The sequence below is a fragment of the Acomys russatus genome, chromosome 4 (genome assembly GCF_903995435.1).
Source record: "Acomys russatus chromosome 4, mAcoRus1.1, whole genome shotgun sequence".
NCBI lineage: Eukaryota > Metazoa > Chordata > Mammalia > Rodentia > Muridae > Acomys > Acomys russatus.
The window spans coordinates 64,102,873-64,125,547 of NC_067140.1; the positions used below are offsets into that span (position 1 = coordinate 64,102,873).

At 49.5% G+C, this 22,675-nt stretch overlaps 2 protein-coding genes across 4 annotated transcripts in view; both read left to right on the plus strand.

Annotated features, from left to right (window-relative positions):
• Window positions 1-4,664, plus strand: part of Acoxl (acyl-CoA oxidase like) — a 257,256-nt gene extending 252,592 nt beyond the window's left edge. Inside the window, 1 exon segment of the mRNA XM_051144918.1 lies at window positions 4,104-4,664. Within this exon segment, the coding sequence (XP_051000875.1) occupies window positions 4,104-4,292 (189 nt within the window). The 3' untranslated portion in view covers window positions 4,293-4,664.
• Window positions 4,665-7,293: 2,629 nt separating this feature from the next.
• Window positions 7,294-22,675, plus strand: part of Bcl2l11 (BCL2 like 11) — a 37,440-nt gene continuing 22,058 nt past the window's right edge. The window contains exons 1-3 of one of the 3 annotated variants that reach the window (XM_051144590.1): window positions 8,889-9,097; window positions 9,913-10,049; window positions 10,227-10,316. In XM_051144590.1, the coding sequence (XP_051000547.1) occupies window positions 8,889-9,097; window positions 9,913-10,049; window positions 10,227-10,316 (436 nt within the window). Of the gene's footprint in view, window positions 7,550-8,888; window positions 9,098-9,912; window positions 10,317-22,675 lie in introns of those variants that run through there. The other 2 variants (XM_051144592.1, XM_051144591.1) reach the window with 2 other exon arrangements.

Genomic DNA, 22,675 nt, shown 5'->3' on the forward strand with positions numbered 1-22,675 from the left:
AAGGTGTGTGTCACCACTGCCTGGTCCAATGTTTCTTAATACAATCAAACTGACAATCAGAATTAATTAACCCAGGTACAAATCTTCAAGGGAGATAAGTGGGAACAAGGCAGAACAAGGCCTTGGGGTGTTCAGTGAGAACAGCATTACATACCGCAGCAGGAGCAAAGATATTAAGTGATAGCCACAAATCATACAGAAGCTGGGTGTGGTGGCACACACCTTTAACCCCAGCACTCGAGAGGCAGAGGCAGGTAGATTTCTGTGAGTTTGAGAACAGCCTGGGCTACATAGTGAGTTCCGGGCCAGCCAGGGCTACATAGGAAGACCCTGTTTCAAAAACATAGCAAAAGTGAAACCTCATTTCACTAGTAGCTTGAATTTTATCCTCATCACATCTTTAAACAATACTCAGTTATTTGGAGATTGCCTTTCCTTTGTGTGTATGTCTGTGTGTGTGTGTGTGTGTGTGTGTGTGTGTGTGCGCGCGCGCATGGGTGTAAGTGTGTGTGTTCATGTGGTCATGTGTGCGTTCTGAGTCCATGTTCTTCAAATGTCTTCCTCAGTAGCTCTTCACCTCTTTCTCTCTTTTTAGGAGACAGGGTTTCTCACTAAACTTGGAGCTCACTGACTGGGCTAGACCATCTGGCCAGCCCGCCCCGCTCCCCAAGTACTGACATGGCAGGTGCATACTACACCTGTTTATTTCATGTCTCTTCTTTACCAGGGTCTTTACTAGAGTCCCCACATGTGTGTGGCAAGCCCTTAAACAACAGAGCCATATCTCTAGGCCTGAAGATTCCCTTGTTTTTAAAAACGGTTTAAAAAAAAATACTTGGATGGAACTCAGAGAGATGGCCCAGTGATTGACAACCCTTGCTGCTCTGTCCAGTTCTGTGAGGCTCTGTCCTTGGCAGGTTTTTGGGTAGTCCTATCTGTAATTATTCTTGGAGTTACAGTCAACTGGGCACAACAGTACTTGGAGGGACAAGGTGGCCCACCTTAGCAGCATCTGCTGTGGGTGCTGGCTGTTGGTCAAGGCTCTTTAGCCCTTCTTCATTAGGGTTCCGTTTTCCAGCAGGTGGTCCCAGGGCCACAGGAGAACAAGAGCAGCATCTGCAAAGCCCCTCCAAGGCCCAGGCTGTGGACTTCATCTTCTCCATGTTCTACTTGCCAAATGAGCCACGTGGCCTCTCAAATTCACAGGATGGATATAAAGACCCTAGCACAGTGTCCAAGCAGGAAAGGAGCTCTTCTGATTAGCTATTCATCTCGCCGTGTGTTTCAGCATGGGTTTGCCTAAAGCACCAAGAGCTGGAGACAGATGTAGGACACACAGAAGCAGGGAAACCTTATGCATAGAGTGCAAGCACTGGTGGGGCACCACAGCCTGCGGAGCGGGAGGCTTAGAGACTGCCGGTGCTAGGCCATCTTATCTTATCCTTCTAACTGACTAAGTCAGTGCTGGGAGAGTCAAACAGGGGAGAAGAAAGAAAACAGTGCCGCAGGTGAGTATAGAGAGTCAAACAAAACAGGAATCCCTTCTTCCATGGTACATGGTATATCTACACTCAGAGTCTCCTGAGCCTCATGCTTCTGCACACTTTCGTATTTGTATTTATTATTTTGTGTATCTCTCTGTGTGTTTGCTAGGCTGTTTCTGCCATACATACATGCATACATACATACATACATACAAGTACCTGCAGAGGCCAGAAGAAGGCATCAGATCCCTTGGAACTGGTGTTACAGGCTGCTGTGAACCATCTGACCTGGGTGCTCTGGAAGAACAGAACCCAGGTTGTCCAAAAGAGCAGCAAAGGTTGGTAACCACTGGGCCATCTCTCCCGGTTCCATCTAAGTACCTTTTTGTTGTTGTTAAGCAGATTGTATTTTCATTTTATATGTGTGAGTATTTGCTTACACATATGTCTGTGTACCATGTGTATCCCTGGTGCCCAGGGAGACCCGAAGAGGGCACTGGATTCCCTGGAACTGGAGTTGTAACAGCTGTCAGGCACCCTGTGGGTGCTGGCAACAGATCCCAGGTCCTCTGCAAGAGTGGCAAGTGTGCTTAACCACTAAGCCGTCTCTCCAGCTCCCTACTCCAGTTTGCATTTTCTAGATCCTCTGAAAGTTTGCAGTAGCTTCCTGGTGTAAGAGGCCACGGCTGTCTGCAGTGTGTGGTATGCAGGTAAGCTTTTCGAGTGCAGTGTGGTATCTGGCACAGGGCAGGATGGCAGCTTGCAGATTGTGAATAAAAGGAAGGTAAAGACTATAATCTTACTAACAGACAAAGTATTATGGATGGGGATGGGGTGTGTGGCAGGAGCCCTGCCCTACCCTTCCAGCTACACATTCTGGGTTCTATTGCTGTAAGGATGGGGAAAGCTGAAAGGAGGGTGTTTTAGAATGCTCCAGAACTTGAGATTTAGAAACAAACTTGGCAGTTAACGTTTGGTGTTCCTAGCCAGTTCAATGCTCTTTCCGAGTGTCTGTGGTGGGGTTGCTTCTGGAGAATTGAGTATAAAAATACTCTGCTTTGCCAGCTATTTGGTTCTTCTTTGTTTTTGTTTTGTTTTGTTTGTTTTTTTAAACTCTGCTTCATGGCAAGTAGAAATTACTTTCTATAATTTCCACTGCTGACCTTTAAGTCTCTATTTAGCACTAGACAAATCAAACCCATAGCGGTCTTTCACAAGCCTTCTTTCAAAACAAGCTTCTCCCATTGGCGACTACACGACAAGAGTTGGCTTAGCTGCCTTAATGAAACCCAAAGGGAACATTATCTTGAATAATTCCACGAGCACATGTGGCAAGTTCAGGGGCTGTGGATACCCTCTCACGGTTTTGAAATGTGTGGCTAAAGACATCAGCAGTCGACAGATTACTTGGGGATTTGTCAAGAGTATTAATTACAGACGTGGAAATCTTGGTCGGTGACAGTCTGTCTTGTCGCATCTTGCAAATGTGATCAAAGTCTTTTCAGTGCTTATTTGATGATGCCTAGCCGGGGTGGGTGAAGAAGGAAGCCTTTCAGGAGGAACCACTGGTGCAATTGGGCACAGTTTTAAGGAAGAAGCCCCCGAATGTGCCCTTCCTTCCACACTTCTTTCTCACCTCCCACTTTCTTTCGGGGAGTTCCTACTGCTTCTGAACACCTGAAATGTTTTGGGGAGGGCTGATGCAGGAGAAAAAAAATTTAAAATACGGACAGTTGGACAGTACACAAGGACAAATGTGGGGTCCATAAAAGTGGTTTTTTTTTAAACCATTGAAAAAACATGTAGCCCACAGTTTGTTTTGATTTAATCAAAGACATTTATAGCTTTATGAAGACTTGAAAAAATGTTGGAGCACAGTATGTAGCTGTTTTGGGGGGAAGGAAAACAGGCTTCTGCCCTTGTTCAGAACTAAAAAAAATAATCTTTTATTTTGACTTCTTTTGGTGGGGGTGTTGGTGTCTAAGTCGCAGAGAATGAAATAGAAACACAGCCCTGGCCTGCAACCTCCCCTGTTTTCTTGTCTGTCCCAATGTGGCTGCCTAGCAGAGTGGGTTGATCATTTGTCAATTTTGCATAGCTGGAGGCCTCTGAAAGTGATCAACACCTCGCCTTGGTTTGCTTGGAAGTCCACTTCAGTCTAAGAGATCCCCCAGGCTGTCTTCCAGGCTCTGTTGGGACCCTTGGCATGAGATGAGGCGGGTCTTTTCACCAGCTCATATTTTCAGAGGTTCTTGTCAGTTGCCTCTGCGCGCCAGACGGTGGCACTCCAGAGGTGGCGAGGAAGGGCGGGAGGAAGGAAAGGGAGCTGAGTTAATTCTCAGACCTCAGCATCTTGTTACCAGGATAATCTTGCCAAAGAGCTGCTATCCTCGGTCCCTTGCCGGGAGGGGTTGCGGAGGGGGCGGGGGACAGACCTAGATTTCAGCGGACCTGGCGGTCACAGACTTAGAAATTTTAAAGAAGACACAGATTGCTTAGAAACAATAACTTTCTGTGTTGTGAGGAACCCGAATTTTCTGCACTTCTGACTGATTGAGACAGAAAGGTCTCCGTGAGCGCACCCACATCTGACCCGACCCTCTGTGTCGTGTTTTGCAGTTCCTGGCTTTGTGCGAGTCCGTCAAGGATGATGCCCGGAAGGTGATCTCTGCCTTCAACATTCCTCACACCAACGTCCATGCACCAAGCGCAGGGATCCCCAACCCCCAGGCTGCCTGGGCCTTATAGCCGGCGCCCACGCAGCTGTTGGTGCGGGAAGGGGCACGCTCCCAGCTGGCTAAGCTGTGAGTCAGGCTGTTACCGGTGCGGCAAGAAATGAAGAGGCCCGCCCTCCAAGTAGTGCCCAGAGCTGGAGCAGAGCCAAAGTGTCAGGTGCAGGGCTGCCACCCTTGAGGATTTTGATCAGGCAGAGGAGGAGGTCCGGTCAAGGCTAGCAAGACACAGGACAGGTTGTCCGGGAGAGGGAGCCCTAGGTGGATGCTCTAGGAGCACAGTGCCTTATCCCTGTCTGGTAACCTCGCCTGGCACTTGCCATGACCACTCCCTCAGCCGCTGCGCTGGATCCCCAGACAATCAGGTGGTCTCCCTACAGCCCGATGCCACCAAAGATCTCTGTTAGCGGCGACTCAGATTCCCAGTAACTTCAAAAAACTGGCGCTGAGTGAATATATATTAGAACATAAAAATCAAACACCCTTAGGCAAAGGGAGTGGAGGAAAGCTCCACCCACTCCAAGCTAAGGCAAAAGTTCAGCAAGGGCTGTTTAGTGAATCAGACTTGCTCCAGCTCTGCGAGGAAACTGGCTGCCTGGCGAGAGAGGGAAGCTTGAGCCCGGAGTTATTCTAGTCCCACCAGGCAGGCGATCTCCAGACAGCAGGACCACGCGGGACAAGCATTTCACCGCGCTAAACTGTAACTCGCTCTTTAGAAAAGAGTAGATGCAAATTTTAATAAATTAAGTGATAGAAAGATGCTTCCGCGGCTTGGAGAAGTAGGGAAGGCGGGCCCTGGGGAATAGCTGCAATAAACTAGTTTTTTTTTTTGAAATTTGGAGAGATTACACAGGCGGAAATGAATTTCTCATTTATGTTCTGACTCTGGCGTTGCCCAGTTTCATTCTCATCTCTAGCCATCGTCTCACTTCCCTCCCTCCACATCCCGTCCGTCCGTAGCCTCGAGAAGGCTTCCCAGCTCCTCTTCCCTGCCACCAGGAGTTCTCAGGACAATGGCCAAGGGTCCGCCGCCACCTGACGTGAGGAAGTTGATGGAAGCTCCCTAGACTGCCTTCCTCGCTGGTGATGCAAGAGCCTCCGCCTCCAGGCTGGCTTCCTAGTTAAGCCCTAAATTAAGTACACAGCCCAGCCCGTTGCTTTCCCTTCTGCCCGTGTACTTTTTTTCAGCCTACCCAGAGTTGCAAAATCGGAAAACTCCAGGTCAGACTGCTCCTACAAAGAAACAGGGGAGATACAACTCCCCCCCCCCCCCTTTATGGTTCTTTCCAATTCTGAGGTGCCCAGCTCCTAGCTGCCGGCCTGGGGCAGACAGACTTGTTACTGGCTGGGGATTCCCGAGCCAGCAGCGGATTGAGCCTCATGGGTGGGATGCAGAGTGGGCAAGGCACAGCTCTGGCCAGCATAGACCTGGGTCTGCGGTGCATCCTCGCTCATACCCTGGGAGCTCTTGTAGTGAACACCCCTCACTTCCAGCAGAGGCAAAGCTTTGTCGCGAGCCCTTCAGTTTCCCTGGGAACCAGTGGCTTCTCTGATCTCGCTCGGGATTCACCTAAAAACTAAGACTTTAACCTGGGGCTGTGCTGTGTCACGGTGACGTTAGATCCACTTATAAACAGAAATGACCCAGATGACCCGACTGAGAAACGACAGGCCTGGTTACTTGTTCTTCATGAGAAGGCTACTTCCTTCTCTCTGCCAGCTTGGATTCAGGTGGAGTAGCCCTTAAATGGAGTTTCTTTAGTCCTCACACGTAGAGTGCCGGTAGTTCCATTCCCAGGCCAGCTTCTCCGGGCTGCCGCGGTGAGAGAGAGAAGGGGGTGGGGGTGGGGATGTGTGGTACCACTGACGTCGCAACTTTGGTTGGGGCCATGAAGGCCTCAGGAGGATCAGGGTTTTGTTTTGCTTTTTTTTTTTTTTTTCACCCCCATATAGCTTTCCCAGGGTGGTCTGAACTCCGCTGCTGCACGGTCGTCAGATTCAGCGGGCCAATGGACAGACAGCGCCTGGCGGTAGTACTCCAAGTCCAATAAATTTCGAGACTCCCAACACAGCACAACCTTTTTTCTTCAGTAGCCCCCTTTTCCTTATAATTATTTCTCATGTGAAACTCTTCCACGCCGCTGCCTTCTGTCCCCATTTAGCCTTTCCCTGGTTTTGTGCGTGCGTGCGTGTGCTTGTGTGTGTGTGTGCGCGCGTGCGCGCTCATTCCCTAGTTTCTTTTCTTGTCGTGCATGCCCATCGCTCCCCGAAGCTGAACAGTAGACCTAGGATCTTCCCTTGCCTTTTTCTCAACTGTCCTTCCCACCACCAGTTCTACCTCTTAAGTAACTGGGCACTGGGGAAAAAACCAAAAAGACAAAAACAAAAAACTAACCAAACACGCACACACGCGTGCGCGCGCGCGTACACACACACACACACACACACACACACACACACACACAACCAACACACACACACACACACAAAACCAATGGAAGCCTAAATGGGGACAGAAGGCAGAGGTGTTGAAGAGTTCCGCTTGAGGCATAGCTGAGAAGGGGTGAGCATCTTGGTGATCTGGGTACCTCAGGGGCCGTGAATTCATAGAGAGGAAAGTCAAAGGCCGGTGCCCATCCTTGCACCAACCCAGTCCCCATGGTTTTAGGGCGGAGAAGCTCCGCAAAACAAGGGCGCAGGGGCGCCTCCTGAAGCTTCAACTGACCCCCGGGGCCAGGCTGGACACAGAGCAGCGTGCCCTGAGCGCCCCCTAAGTTTTGCTCTGCGAGGTGGCCGCCAAAGGCGGACGGGGAGGGGCGGGTACATTCGGGGTGGAGGATGGGCGCACATGAAGCTGCCGGCAGGCCGAGTCACTAGGATAAACACGCCCGGGTGGGCGGCGCGCGCAAACTGCAGTGAAGCTGGCGGGGCCACCTTCTCCACTACCTGTCGCAGCCTGCACCCGCCAGCGGCCTGGGGGCCGCGGGGGGTGGGGCTTACTTTCCGGCTTGTGGGGGGCCGGACTGAGCGGGGGCGGAGCCCGCGGTGATTGGGCAGGTTAGCGGGGGCCCTGTAAGAGCAGAGTCGCTAGGCCAGGCTGGTTTCACTTCGCTCCCCGCAGGCACTGGGTCACCAGCTGGTAGGAGCTCTGCGGTCCTAGTCGCCGTCGCTGCCGCTGTCGCCGTCACCAGATTCCTGCAGTCGCTCTGTGAGCTGTGCTCCACTTGGATCTGCACAACCTCCTCTGCTCCCGCCGCCACCCGCTTCGGCGCCCTTCCCCTGGCCCTCGTTCCCCCAATGTCTGACTCTGATTCTCGGACTGAGAAACGCAAGGTAAACACTACGCGATTTCGGGGGAGCAGGCCGGGCATGGTTGGGAGACTGGCGCCGAAGCCACCTTTGCGGCTTCATCTTCTCTGGTTGTCGCACGTGCGGGTGGAGGTTTGTCCCGCTTGGCGCGCGGCTGCAGGAGGCGAACGCTGGGTGTCGGGCCAAGGTCCCTGCCTAGCAGGGTACTTCTAGGGAAGGATCGTAGGCATAGGAGCTGCGGGCACTTAGCGTAAGTCCAGCTTGGATTGGGATGCTCGTACCGGGGGCCGAGAGGGCGCGTAGTCTCGGCTTGGTGCCGAGGTCCGGCTCTGTGGTGCCCGGCAGTGCGTCCAGCTGGGAAGCGTCGCCGCGACCCACGCGGCTTGGGAGAAGTAGCTGCGCGGTAACGGCGGGCAGGTAGACTTAGCTCGTCGCTGGTGCGGGTTCATTGCGGAGGTTTGAGTATTAAAATCACACGCGCCCTACTTTGCATGTACTCATTCAAGCCACAGTGGCCGATTTCGCCTTTCTGGATGTCCCTGGCGGCCCTGTTGAGTTTGCGAGTGCCCTGCGGATACTGAGGGCCACTGTATCTAACAGCAGACTAGAGACCCCATAGGCCTCCCAGGACCACTTAGGCCACGCGTGTTCCGAGCCCTAGCCAGTTGACTGCCCTGCGACTCCATCTAGCCGCATCGACCCGGACCCAGTCACATAGGCTAGCGGCTCTGTGAGCTCGAGGGCCTATTGCCCCCGGGGCAGGCGCTGCTTGTGGCAGACTAACTGGACGCTGGGGGACTGGGGTCTGGATGTGCACTCCCGAGACCCGAGATGGACGTTTATATTTGGTGCGTGTCGGTGGTACACGGGACACAACAGGTGAAGTTGCTAAGAAGTTCGACTCGGAACTGCGGAGGCCATTAGGGTCCTTAGCCCGGAGTGGCCTGGAGGGTGATCGTGGCCCTGCGGATGCTAGGGCGGTGCGAGTCTCGCTTTGTCTCTGATGTCCCGCTGCCTAGGCGGCGGGAGCTCCCGTAGGGCGCGCGGCGTCCGGGCCTGGCCCAGGGGCGGGGCGGAGCGCGGAGCTCGGAGCGAAGCCGCCCGGCCCCCATAAGTTCCAGACCAGCGGCCGCCCGCACAGCCTGAGCGGCGCTGGGCGGCGAGTTTGTCAACAATCGCCTCGCCTTCGGCGGCCTGACCCGTAGGCGCCGCCCTCGCCGCCTCTGCCCATTGGCTACGATGAGGAGCGACCGCGCGCAGGCCAATGGGGAGCACTGGCAGCCGGCGCCAGGGGCGCAGGGCTGGCGGTGCCCGCGCGGCGGCGGGAGCAGCGCGCGAGGGGCGGAGCGGGAGGAGGCGGAGGATGATCCCGGCGGCGGCCGGTGCAGCGCGGGCCGGAGGCGCGGCGCGCGAAAGCTTGGGCTCACGAACGGAGCGTAGCGGCGGGCGGGCAGGCAGGCGCGGGGCTCTGGAGCCCAGGACCGGGCTTTGTTTCCCTTGCCTCCCCAGTGGCGACGCGCAGAGGTCTTCCGATCGGCGCAGGACGCCGCGCTCGGAAGGGAAGGGGCGGACGTGAGTCTTGGCTTGGTGGCCCGGGGAGGGAAAGTCTAGGGGGTGGAAGCAGCCGAGCGCCGGGTGTCGCCGAGCGCGCGCGCAGCTAGGTATGGAACTTTAAAAGGGATGGCTCTGAAGGCCCTCATTTGGAAGATTGCACATTCCGGCAAAGTTGCACCCGAGAGAAGTGGTTTCGTGTTTAGGGTGGCGCGCGGAGCAAGCAACCGGAGGGACCTTGCGGCCGAGGGCGCCCGACTCGGGCGGTGCTGCGCTCGGAGTTACAAACTCTATTGTGACGCACTTACTACGACTGACGGCCGCTGCCAAACCTTCTCCAGACTTGCTGCCCTCAGCATTTTCGGCAAACAATGGGGCCGGAGCAGGGAAAGCGGCCAGCCGCCTGCAATCTCTGCATCTGCACCCGCTCCTGTGCTGCAGCGCCTTGTCTGAGCCCGGGAAATGAGAGCCCGTTGGGACTTTCAGACTTGATTCAAGTTTGTCCTGAAGGAAAAGCACGAAATGTAGTAGACTTCCCACGAGCTGTTTCTTGTGAAACTTCTTGCTTGAGTATGTGCGTGAGCGCACCAACTCCAAAAGCTATGGAGTTGATACTTTGTTTTGTTTGGTGATCTGATTTAGTTCTACCCTGCACCAAAATAAACATACCTTATTTATTTGGGGGTGAACGTTTAATCTTATTGGAAGTCAGAAAAGTAAACACAACAAAGAATCTGAGGTCGACTCTAAAATTCTTAGCGAGTGCATAACATGATTTTAAAACTCAATTTGCTGAAGATAATGTTTTTGTTGTCCCCCCTCCCATTTCTTTGCAGAAAAAAAGACCAAATGGCCAAGCAACCTTCTGATGTAAGCTCTGAGTGTGACAGAGAAGGTGGACAATTGCAGCCTGCTGAGCGGCCTCCCCAGCTCAGGCCTGGGGCCCCTACCTCCCTACAGACAGAACCGCAAGGTAATCCCGACGGCGGCGGCGGCGAAGGGGACCGCTGCCCCCACGGCAGCCCTCAGGGCCCGCTGGCCCCACCGGCCAGCCCTGGCCCCTTTGCTACCAGATCCCCACTTTTCATCTTTGTGAGAAGATCTTCTCTGCTGTCCCGGTCCTCCAGTGGGTATTTCTCTTTTGACACAGACAGGAGCCCAGCACCCATGAGTTGTGACAAGTCAACACAAACCCCAAGTCCTCCTTGCCAGGCCTTCAACCATTATCTCAGTGCGATGGGTAAGCCATAGTTGGGTGAAAGGCCTCGGGGGTGTGCTTGTTTGAATATTGGTTTCAAGGCTGTGGGTAGCATTTAAAGCCTCGTAGAATTGGTCAAGTGATGTACTCCATATTTTGATGGAAACAAAATGTATGGAGATTGCAACAAGTTTGTTTTTTTTTTTTTAACTTGTAAAGTTAGTAGCGTGAATTTATGGAGGTAAACTATCAACCTACTGAGCTTCAAAGTTTTGAATCTCTGTGACCTTCTAGCCAAAGCTTATAACCATAGTATAGTTGGTTTTAACCACTAAGCTTAGGTATCAGTGGCATTGTGTTGGGAAGGGACCTGGTCAGGTATGTAAAATAGTTTACTGGCCACTTGAGAGTGTAAAGGAAGAGACAGACAAATCAATCGTTTCTGAAGACAGCATCTGCAAAGGCAAAGTGTGTATCACCAGAACCACCAAGGAACCCTGAAGATGGATATATGCCCAGATTCTCCTTTCAGCTCAACTTTTGCTTCAAGGCATTAGATTTAGTGTGGATGGATGAGATTATATTGTAGATGTTTTATTTCAGGGGCGAAAGACAATGTTAGAATCTTTTTTAAAGATATATTCTTATTTTTGAGATTTCAAGCATGGATACAATTTCATTTGATCAAACTCATCTCCTCCCCTAACTAACACCTCCCAGATCACTGTGAGAATCTTAACCAAGAGTGGTCCGTGGTGACGGCACAGTAAAACCAGTGAGGAAACCGAGTTGATGGAGACAGTGGCATTTTGGAATCTTTGCCTCATCAGCATGAAGGATGCCCCTGATTGTGGCCAGGGGCACATGAGCTCCTGGAGTGCCTCATAACCAGACCTGCAGATCCCAAAGTCAAATATCCCAACATTTAAACACTGACAACTACTTTAGGTCCGGTAGCCACTGTTAAAAGGCAGATTGAGTCGTGTAGATTTGGTTTGACTCTTAGCTTGTGCCTTGGGCTATGCGCATTTCTGGCTAGCCCCAGGGAAGGAATGGCTCTGCCTGCAGGCTGCTTCTCCACCAAAAAGAAAAACTCTGTATTTTGATCCTTATCGTCTACAACCATGTTTGGTATGCGCCCGGCAAGATGGACCTGTAGGAGACATCAGGAACCTGTTCATGGTGTCAGTTAGCGCGTTTGGTATCCAAGGCATATGTTAGCTTCGCATTGGCTGAGTTCTGGGGCCTCTTGAGGTGTGCTAAATGGGAGGAGCTGGAAGTGCTTCTGAAAAGGCGCTTGCCTCTGCTTCCCATGAACTAAGTAGCCCAGTGTATGCATACCTCTATAGTACTGAGGTAACAGGGCTCCCTGGTATATGTGCTTAAAAACCTGGAAGCTATTGGAGTTTTACACTGCTGACCCAGGTCATGGTCTAGGCGGTGGGATAACCTGGGGGAAATAGTTTCTCCTCCCCTGTGAGCTAGGAATAGTGGATAAGCTAGTGCATTTTCTGACAGGAAGATAGTCACGGTTGTTTTGTTTTGGGTCCTGTGCTGCTTTACTTAGGAAGCTAATCACAGTGTAAATTCACTATGATTTGAGATGACAGATAGAGGGCTTTAAAGATCACAGTCAAAATGCTTAGGCAGAGTTAGCAGTCATACTTGGGAAGGGTTAACTACATCCCAGTAGATTGGGATGATGTCAGCTTCAAGGTCAGTGCATGAAATTAAATGGTAAAAAACGGTAAGAGTTAATGCACCAAAGTAGGTTTTTAACAGTAAGTTCCTGGAGAGATTTGTTTGGTGAAAGGGGTCTGTTGAGATGGGGTGAAGCAGAAAGTACTGATCGGGTAAGAGGACAAAGCCAGATGTGAGGCTATTAAATTAAATTCACTTAGAAGTTTTGTCGGCCTCTGAGGTTTTCTTCTGGCCACCCTTGCAATCTTAGCGCTCCTGTCTGTAGACTACTTAGGCTGAGCTGAGACGTGATCTCTTTATCTTTTTAGACCTGTTTAATATTTTGTACTCCACCATTAAGATCTTCAATGCTGCTTTTGATAAGTTATTGCAAAATACGTTTCCCACAAAGGATCCTTTATGGTTGGTATGAACTGCTGGAACACACATGGGGGTTACACAGAGGTCCTGCTTACCCAGGGGCTCTTTCGACACTGACAAGTTGTGGTAGGAGACAGAGTGTCTTAAAAGCTATGTCCTCGCAGCCTCTCCCTCCCCACTAATGTGTTGAGAGTGAACCTAGGGCTTTCTCCATTAAGGCAAATTCTCCTGGAGAGCTGTACCCCTGGCCCTTGTATATCTACATAATGGGAAAGGGGGTTCTCACTGGAGCTACACAGCAGGTTCCCCAGGATCCGATTGTTCTGAAAACATCTTTAAAGAACATCTTGTTTACTGTGTGGAGGTCAGTGTAGTGAAACTTTACTTTCGCTCCACATCTGCCGCCATATATTCTGGGAGGATTGACTTGCCAAACTATTTCTTGGTGAATGACCAATTATCTTAATAAAAACCTTGCACACCCACTGGCTGCCTTGTTTTAGTGTTTTTATGCCATGTGTCTTTTTGCACCAGTCGATCTTTCTTTGCACATATTATCAATCTGAGGCATCATCAGCGTGTGCTGATTATGATTGTCAATAAGGACTCTGAGGTGTTTGTGATTGTCTTAAATATTGGACTTGATCCTGGCAAAGCAGAATTCAGGAGTAGGGGTTGACTTCATTCTTGTTTGTGCCCCTTGGCATCCCATGGCGGTTGACCCCTTTAGGGTGAGAGTTCCCTGTGGGAGATAGGACATCCTGCTGGTACCAGCATGTGCCTAACAGGAGGCACCTAGATGTTGGAATTCATCACCACGCTCTGTCTGCAAGCCTATCCGTGGAATTGTGTGGTTTTTTTTTTTTTTTTACCATGTTGGGAATGGAGCCCCCAGAGAGCAGGATTTGATAGGACATTTCTAATCCCAGTATATCTGTGGTGAGATGGGAGGTGTCCTCTGCCCTCTGACTCGGTGCTCCTGTTACACACACAGGAACGCGGGTAAACGTTCACATGAGTAAACAAGGTAATTTCTTGGGCGCTCTCTCAATACACTAATGTCATCTGCACACAGGGAGCGTTTCATTTCTTTTTCTTGTCTTATTGCACTTGCTGGAACTCTATAATTTTGTTGGATAGAAATCTGAAGGACAGAAGCTTTCTGTCTAAAGAGTAAGATCAGTAAGTATATTAGTAGCTGTAGGTATTTTTGGATACTTCTTAATAAGAAAGAGTAGAAAAAGTTCCTGAGAACTTTCAGAGTTACAGTTTTTTTTGTTTGTTTTGTTTTGTTTTGCTTTTCAAGACAGGGTTTCTCTGTGTAACAGCTCTAGCTGTCTTGAATCTTGCTCTATAGACCATGAACTTACAGAGATCCACCTGCCTCTGCCTCCCGAGTGCTGGGATTAAAGGCGTACACCACCACCGCCCAGCTCAGAGTTTGGTTTTAATGAAGTGTTTGTTCTACGATTCTGCTACCCTGTTGGGGTGGCGTATCACAGTGTTTGATGAACATTGTTAAATGCTTCTGTGCGCCCGGATAAATCCTACTTGGGCAGAACGTGATTTGTATACAGTGCTGGATTGAGTTGAGTATTTGAGAGACTCTTTTTTTTTTTTTAACACCTTGAAAGGTACTTAGAGGACTATTCTGTTTGCTTTCGATATTAAGACTGGATGAGTTGAAAAATATTCTCTCTTGTATTTCCAGAAAAAAACTATGAAGAGATGGTATTAATGCCTTTGAAGGTTTTTGTTTGTTTTGGTTTTTTTGAGACAGGGCCTCATGTAGCCCAGGATGGCCTTGAACTCAATATGTAGCTAAAGATGTGCTTAGTGCTTGATCTTCTGATCTTCCTGCCTGCACTTCCCAGGTGCTGAAATTATAGGCATGTGCCACTATGCCCTGCTGTACGCAGTGGTTCATACATAGTAGGCAGGCATTCTCCTAACAGAGCCACAGTCTCAGCCAGTATTAAGTTCTCTTGGGAGAGTAATCTCGGGCTTCTTTGAGGGCATGCGCGTTTTAGATTCTAGACTTAATTTTGTGGGTTTATGTGCTTATAGGACTATTCTGGTTGTCAGCCTCATCTTTGCGGGTTTTGAAAAAGAGGTACATTTTTCTAATCTTTTGGGTTTATGGTTGTAAAAGCAGATGTAGCGTCATTATTGTTTTAGATGAATGCTGGCTCTGTTGTGATAGTTTCTGGTCAACCCCTATAGACTCATATGTTTGAATACTTGGTCTCCAGTTGGTGGAACTGTTTGGGATGGATTAGGAGGTGTGGTCTTATTGGAGGAAGTGTGTCACTGGGGGCGGGCTTTAAAGTTTCAGAAGCCTGCAGTCCATAATAATATGCCCTTTGAGGATAGAGATGTGAGGTCTTAGTGCTGTTCCAGCTGCCAAGCCATCTCTGCTATCCTAAATTTTAGCCCTCTGGAACTGAAAGTGATAGAAAAGTAACTAAGCTTCTTTCCTAATGTTGATAATATGTGTCAAAAACACCTGTTAGTCTTCTTTCTTAGAGGTTTATTTTCTTGCTTTTTGAAATACTGTATTTTCCAGTTTACAAGACGACTTTTTTATTTTTTATTTTTTTGGTTTTTCAAGATAGGGTCTCTCTGTGTAGCCTTGGCTATCCTGGACTCACTTTGTAGACCAGGCTGGCCTTGAACTCACAGCGATCGCCTCCCAAGTGCTGGGACTAAAGGCATGTGCCACCATGCCCAGCACAAGAGGACTTTAAAGCCCCCCTCCCCCCAAATCCGTGCCAAAGTTAGTGGTCATCTTATACACCAGGTACCTGCAACTTGCTTCCCCTTAATATATCTGGTGCATATAGTGGGAGGGGTGGTGCCACGGCCAATTCCCCTCTCTGTGCAGGGAGTATGAAGAAGGGAGAAGCAGGCTGCACACAAATTCCTGTACCTCAGGAGGAGAACGTGAGCATGAATTTGCTCTCCACCAGAACCTGCCCATTCGACTTGGTTGAGTGTGGAGCGTGCCTTAAAGGGGCAGTGTAGGGTGGCACTGGCTGTCTGCTGGCATTTAATAAAGCACATGGCTGTCTGTGCCCTGCCTGCAAATAGAAACATGTCAGAGTCTGCTGCACAGGGTGTGCGTTGGAAGACGGGTAGTCTTATACAGCGAGTATATTCCAAACTATATTTTAATTGGAAATGTTGGGGGATCGTCTTATACGATCTTCTTTTCCTATCTTTTTTTTTTTTTTTTTTTTTTTTTTTTTTTTTTTCTGTGCATCCTTTCTTTTTTCACTTATCATTTATGGATTTTCCTCATAGCTTCTTGAGCATTGGGGACATAGCATATGGTTTTGAGGCCTTTACTTTTTGCTGCTATGAAGCGCTCAGAGCTGGAAGCTTCCTGTTTGCCCATGCTGGAGCTGTCCCCACAGGTTTTGGTGTATTGGTTTTCATTGTCACTGAACTTAGGTCTTTGTTTTCATTGACATGCTGTCTTTGACTGCGTTTCCTTTCTAAGTGTGTGACATACGCCTGTTGTGTTTCTGTTACCCCTTCTATAGTTTTGTTAGGTAATCGAAGTTCTTTGGATTTTTGTTTTGTTTTTGCTTTTGCTTCTTTTGCTGAGGTGCCATCTCCTTTGGAGAATGATGCATTAAGTCTCAAAACAAACCTTCTGGGTTGGTTGCTGTGTCTCCTTCTGGGTTGGTTCTCTGTTGTTGCTGCAAAAATTTACTTTATTCAATGTCAATGTATTAACTTCCTTAAGAGGAAAAAAAGGGGTGATTAATGTCTATAGGGTCTGTATTCCTCTGTCCTTTGTATCCCCAAGTTTTGTTTTTGTTTTTGGGTTTTCGAGACAGAGTCTCTCTGTGTTAGCCTTGGCTGTCCTGGACTTGCTTTGAGGCTGGCCTTGAACTCACAACGATCCGCCTGCCTCTGCCTCCTGAGTGCTGGGATTAAAGGTGTGCCACCATGCCCAGCTAAATGGTCTGTCTGTCTCTCTTTCTTTCTGTCTTTCTTTCTTTTTTCTTTCTTTTCCACCAGAGCTGAGAACCAAAACCAGGGCCTTCTGCTTGCTAGGCATGCACTCTACCACTGAGCTAAATCCCCAATCTCCGTCCCCAAAGTGTTTCTAAAGGGCATTGTTTTATATGCTATGTACCTGTAGGTTGATCTGCTGTGGGCCTGCCAGTGTTGATTGGTACTGGTTCCTTCAGTGGGTGTGTAGTGTGTAACTAACCCTTCTAGCCCCTTCCTTGATACTTAGTTGGAGATTTGCCTTGTAGCTAGAACCCTCTACTGCTACCTTGATAAAGGCTTAGGCAATGGACTGCATCTGCTGGCGCCAGGTGGCCATACTGTTCCACCAGCACCATTACGACAGGGCAATAGGGTTGTTTCTGCCAAACAGGGACTTGACACTCAGCCCACCATGTCTCCTGATGGAATCAGAGCACCCCTGGTCTTCCCTGGACTAGAAGATATCTCTCCAGTGGCCATGCTTAAATTGAGTGGGTTTCCTTCGGAACCTGGGTTCTATGTCATTCAACCATCCTTTCCTTGGTCCCCTTGATGAGAACAAACAGTTCTTGGTGCATTCTCTTTGTTTCTTCTTATTGGGGCTTCCCAGCTAAAGGCGTCAGGAGCAGCCTGTCTGGGCAATGTGAAGGCAATGAGAAGACTACACAACTACCCCAGTGTCACTCCCGCAGTGCTGAGATCCCTAGGAGCCCCTCTTTTCTCCTCTCCATTTTCAAGTCCTTTACACAATGTTGGCTCTCTCACCATCAGGGAGGAGGCCCTGGCTCTGGAGTGGCCCCTTCCTTGGGGAAACGGATCTGTATCTTTCAACTGGGTCTTGTTTGTTTCTATTTGTCCTCCCCCCCCCACCCCCCACCCCCGCGTTCAGGACGCCATAACAATTCCAGGCAGAGTGGCTCAGTGGTTCACACCTCACAACTCCAGAGGCTAGGAATCAAAAATCAAGGCAGATCTGGTGTCTGAGGAGACTCACACTTCTGGGCTCAACAGTAGCACCCCCAAGGTGTCATCACTTGGAGGAGAAAAGGTTTTGGTGTCCCTGGGGTCTCTAAAGGCACTTAGCACACCCATAAGACCCCGTGTTTCATTACTGACAGTTCTGTGGCTACGGAACATCAACTTAGATGTTCCAAAGGTGATGTTGATTGATTGGCCTTGGCCATAGAAAATTCAGAGTTTTTAGAAACCACCTGTTTTGTGTTTTGCTATTGCTGTTTACATGGAATAACAGTAGAGATTTAGCAGCTGTGTGTAGTGGCACACACCTTTAATCCCGGCACTCAGGAGGCAGAGGAAGGCTGATCTCTGATTTTGAGGCTAGCTTGGTCTATAGATGGAGTTCCTGGACAGCCAGGCCTGTATATGCAGAAATCTTGTCTCAAAAAGAAAAAAAAGAAGAAGAAGAAGAAAGAGATGTAGCCACAATCCTCTTTTTAATAACTGCAGTGTCTGTTGTTACCCTCACTTGTCCTCTCAGGCTGTGCTCTGTGGCTTCCTGTATGTGTCGATAATCCGGTCTAATTTCATAATAGATAAAGCCCCATGGAGCATTTATTAAAAAAAACCCCAAACCGTATAGTTGTGTGAGATTGGATTATGAAAGAGAAGAGATGGACTGGTGAGAGATTGGTTTTGGTGCTGGTGGGGACAGATGGCATGGTATCTGTCTCCTTACAGCTGATGCTGGGGCCTGGTCAGTGGTGCCTTGCTGCCTATGACAAGGGTTTACACACACACACACACACACACACACACACACACACAGAGAGAGAGAGAGAGAGAGAGGGAGGGAGGGAGAGAGAAAATAGCATTGATGGCATGAAGGACATGCCCTGGCATGTTCTTTTAAAAGATGACAGAATTGTTGATAGCAAATTTGGTTTTTAAAAAGTTCATAGGCCTAAAGGGATGAAGAAAATGTGCCCAATTGTAAGTACTGCAGATGCAGGTGTGTGACTTCCTCCCCCTAAAAAAAAAAAAAAAGACATCACCCAGACAAATACAACAGTGCCTGCTGCACATTTGGCTCTGGAACCTTTCTTTTTGGCATTTGCACCAGCCTATCACTGGGCGTGCGTGTCTTGCTTGTGTGATTTAGCACTGACTGTTTACGCCCCGGGTGCTGGTGAAGCAACACCCAGCTGCGGCCTATATTAGAGGTCTTGCAGGATTGTCCCCTACCTGACTCCTGTGGGGGCTGCCTTTATATACTGGCAAGAGTAGAAGATCCATAGCCTTGTACAAGCACTCCAGAGCAAGCAAGTCTGGGCAGGATCTCGGATGTGCCTCTGCTGACCCAAGGACCACAGTACATCCGTCAAGGCTGTTTGAGCCCCAGTTTCCTCAACCATCAAGGGACAACCCGAGTTCTCTACGAGCTGTGGGGGGTGGGGGGGAGTGTGAGAGTCACCCAGTAGGCAGCAATCACTTAGTCACCTCTCCTTGCCTACCGGGAAGTGTCTCAGCTTGTCATAGGCATGGCTGAGACGCAGTGTTCTCTCCTGACATCTGTGGAAAGGAACTGCCCTCCAGAAATTACTCGCGGGGAAGTGTGGTAGTGGGAACACTGCTGGCGAGAGATAAGGCAAAAGCCCTCTGGTTCCGGAGCAAATGGGCACAAAGGGGAAAATATTTTCTAGAAACTCGCTTTTGAGTCGGGGCAGGAGGTCTGAACCTGCTGCAGCTCTGCCAGTGGGCCTGAACTTCACCCTGAGAGGAACCTTGGCTTTCTTGGCAAATCTTCGGACCATGAAGGGACATCTGGAAACTGTGCCCACACCAGCTCTGCCTGGCTTGGGGCTGAGCCTAGGCCACCTGCTGGAGATGCACTATTTGTAGCAGAAATTTGACTAGAGTTCAGAAATGTGTATTTTGGAAAGAGAGCAGTCTGAAGACAGTGGCAGAGAGCTACTTTCCCCTTCGGGTCAGTGTTCTGGAACAGCTTTTCAAAGCAGGGACACTTTTTACCACTGGAAGGCTGTCTGTGAGTGTCGGCGTAGGAAGTTTCAAGGCCTTCTAGGTGAGGTTTTCCTGTGCTCTGGGAGCCCAGTGTTCACAGTAAAACCAGCATCTACTTGATGGAAAGTGGAACCTCAGTCTGTAAGGTCCCCGAGGGTCACTTAGAATGAGTCTTGGAGTCCCCGGGGTCTTGTAGAAGCCCAGACTTCACTTTGCTTTCCCTAACCCTGATTTTTCTTCCCCAAACCAGAGCCTTAAGTTCCTGAGGGGGTCCCCGGATGATCCCCCAGATCCCCAGATGATATTGGTGATAAAGGGCTGCTGGCTCCTCCTGTTGCTGCCTTGGCCCATTGCTCAGAGAGGGACAAGAGAGGGCTGCATTGGTTACTGTCCCCCCCATTAGAACCCATGTCCTTCTGGCTCGTGTGTGCCATCTGGGCTCACATTTGAGGCAAGCCAGTCAGAGGCACAGCTTGTGTGTGTGGATGCAGGTGTGGCTTTTCCCCGTCTTGTGTGAGAGCTTAGGAGCGGGTTGTCCAATGATGAAAGCTGGCGTTAGGGTCATTGGCGCTGCTGCCTGGCCCTCTGTACAGCGTAGACTACTTGGATGCTTGGACTTTGCTCTGCTTCCTTAGGAATGAAAGCGGGTTTGAAGCTGAAACTGGAAAGTGATAAGATCAGCCATTTCAGTTCGAGATGAGCATCCGTGTTCTGACAGTCTTCAGCTGTTGACTGTCCTGAGTCCTTACCCCTCTCCCCTCACCCCTCTCCCCTCACCCCTCTCTCCTCACCCCTCTTCCCTCAGAGCACATTCCTGTTCCCACTGCTAAAACAGCTCAATATAAGCAACGTAGACAGGAATAAGTGAGACAGTTGAGCCTTAAACATTTTTATTGTTTTGTGTGTGTGTGTGTGTGTGTGTGTGTGTGTGTGTGTGTGTGTATACATGTGTCTGCTTGTGCCCGTGTGAGCTGTGAGGTGCCTGACCATGGGTGCTGGGAACTCGCCCTGGGCCCTCTACAAGAGCAGGGAGTGCTCTTAACCACTGAGCTTTCTCTTTCCAGTCACTTAAAAGGGAAAGAGTCTGCTTTTCCCTTGGGAACACTTGTATGTGAAGGCATACGGACTGTGTTACTCATCTATAGAATAACTGTGCTAGAGGAAATGCAAGGGAGCTTCTTGGGGCTCAGCGGGGTCACACTTAGCACGCTCGAGGCCTTGGGTTTAACCTCCACCCCCTCCCAGCCCCACAAACGATAGGTGAGGTGTGTTTTCTTGTTGACTTCTTTAGGATCCTGGAGAAACCTCTTAGCTTAAAATCGTGATGACAAAGTTTTACTGAAATGAGCGTGTAAATTCTGCTGAACCAGTCGAGGTAACCGAGTGCTGTTTTGCGCCATGTGCCCTGCGACAACGCATCTCCTGCTTGCCCTTGGATTTTAGCTCTGTGTGCTTTCTCCACTGTAAGCCAGGCGTGTGCACCTTAAGTGCTACTGGTTATCTCTGTGTCCACCCTCTTCCTGTGCTGATTATTCGATGAAGTGTGGTGGTAGAAAGTTTTAGCCAATGACCCCTATGGAGTTTTGGTCCTTCCACTCTGATAGTCTTATTGTCCTGACAGGTGACTGGAGCTCGTAACCTGAAATAGGAGGGTGAGGAGGCCACACTAGTGGTCAGAGCACAGGCAAGCCACTCGCCAGTGTCCTGGATCACACTGGGGATTTTTCAGAATGGGCTCAAGCTGTCTTGCCTGGGATAGGAGTCTTGTGCAACCGAGCTGCCAGCAGCTGTGTCTGCCCCGCCTTTGTGGGGTGAGAGGAAAGCCTGTCAGGAGCTTGCGCATAGGGGCGGACTGTCATCATAAAGTCACACTGATGACAGTTTTCCGTGTCTTCCTGCACCTGCAGTCACCAGAGCTAGCTTTTGTAATCAGAACAAACCTATTAAGCGTGGCTGTAAATTTCACTCTTAACTTTGATCGTTTTTTTAGTCTGGTGTTTTCCTGACTGAGAAGTCACCCGTATGGAGGCAGGGCATTATTATGCAACATTTGTACAGTTGGGGCTCTTTCTCTGCAGCCTCCCTCAGACTAGTGTCACCTGAAGTTGGCCCGTCAGGCCAGTGGTGGAAAAACTTGGCTCTCTCCTCTCTGACTGACTAATTTTATACTCACTCTGTCATCTCCTGAACTGGCAAGCTTGCTTTTGACAGCAGCATTTAGCTCTTCCTACAGTTTTGTTGTTCGTTGTCACGGGGCTGGCATTGGCCCATGTGCTGTGTCCCTTCGTGGAGAGATGTCAACTTCAGCCTGGATGTGTCTTAATATGCTTTTGGGATTGTCTGGAGAAGAGTCTCAAAGCCCAGCTGGGACAGACATTTAAGCCATTAACTGTCCAAGTGCAATGATTGTCTCTGCAATTATGCAAAGCAGCGTCTGGAATTGAGGTAGAAGGGTTTATTCTTTTCCCACAAGATGGGGAAAAAGGAGGCAGCTGCCTTTGTGCGTGTGTGTAAGCGGGAAGTTTTGGTTGTCTCTGTCCTTACGGCGAGTTGCCTGCGACAACCGTACATCTGTGTTGAATTACCGCTTCAGTTTGTATATGGCTATTATAAATGCTAAGTTTGTAACTAAGGCTTTCATTTAAAAAAAAAAAAAAGCTAAGGGGTGACTTGCAAATGATGTTTTTGCCCTTGTTGTTAGCCTATGCCTTGGTCTCTGTTGTCACTGAGATAAAAACAGTCAAGATTGAAACCTTACATGAATTTAGGGGGGGAAACTTGCCCATCATTTTCTGCTACCGGATTTAAGTTACATACAGGAAGCCATAGTTAGGTCTGAAACCCAGGAGTTTTTATTTTGTAGTGTAAATTCTTATCTCCCCTCACCCTTGGCCCAATATGATTTTTTTTTTTTTTTTTTTTTTTTTTTTTTTTTTTTTTTTTTTGTCTAGAAGCAATGTATAGAGGCTGAAAGCTGCTAACTTTGAATTTTTAAAGCATGTGTTTCTGGAGTCTTAGGTGAGTTAGTGTGTGTGGAGTTGGAGGTGTGCCTTTGGAGTTGGACGGGGATGTTTGGCTCTTTGGGCTTAGACTTTTCCTAAGTAGTTCAGATTAATGCACCCTGTATGTAGCCCAGGCCTTCCTAGTGTTTGCAGCTGTCTGTGTAAGCTACAGGCTAGGATCAACCCACAGCCTCACTTGTGCCAGGGAGGTGGCTATGCTACCACTGAGCTGTGCCTTCAGTCCCGGCCATACTTGTGCAGGGCGTGGAGCCCAGGGTTTCCCCGCTCACTGTAGCAGGGGTTTCCTGCTGAGCTGCATCCCCAGCCCTTGTGTTAAAAGGGTCCCTACGTGGT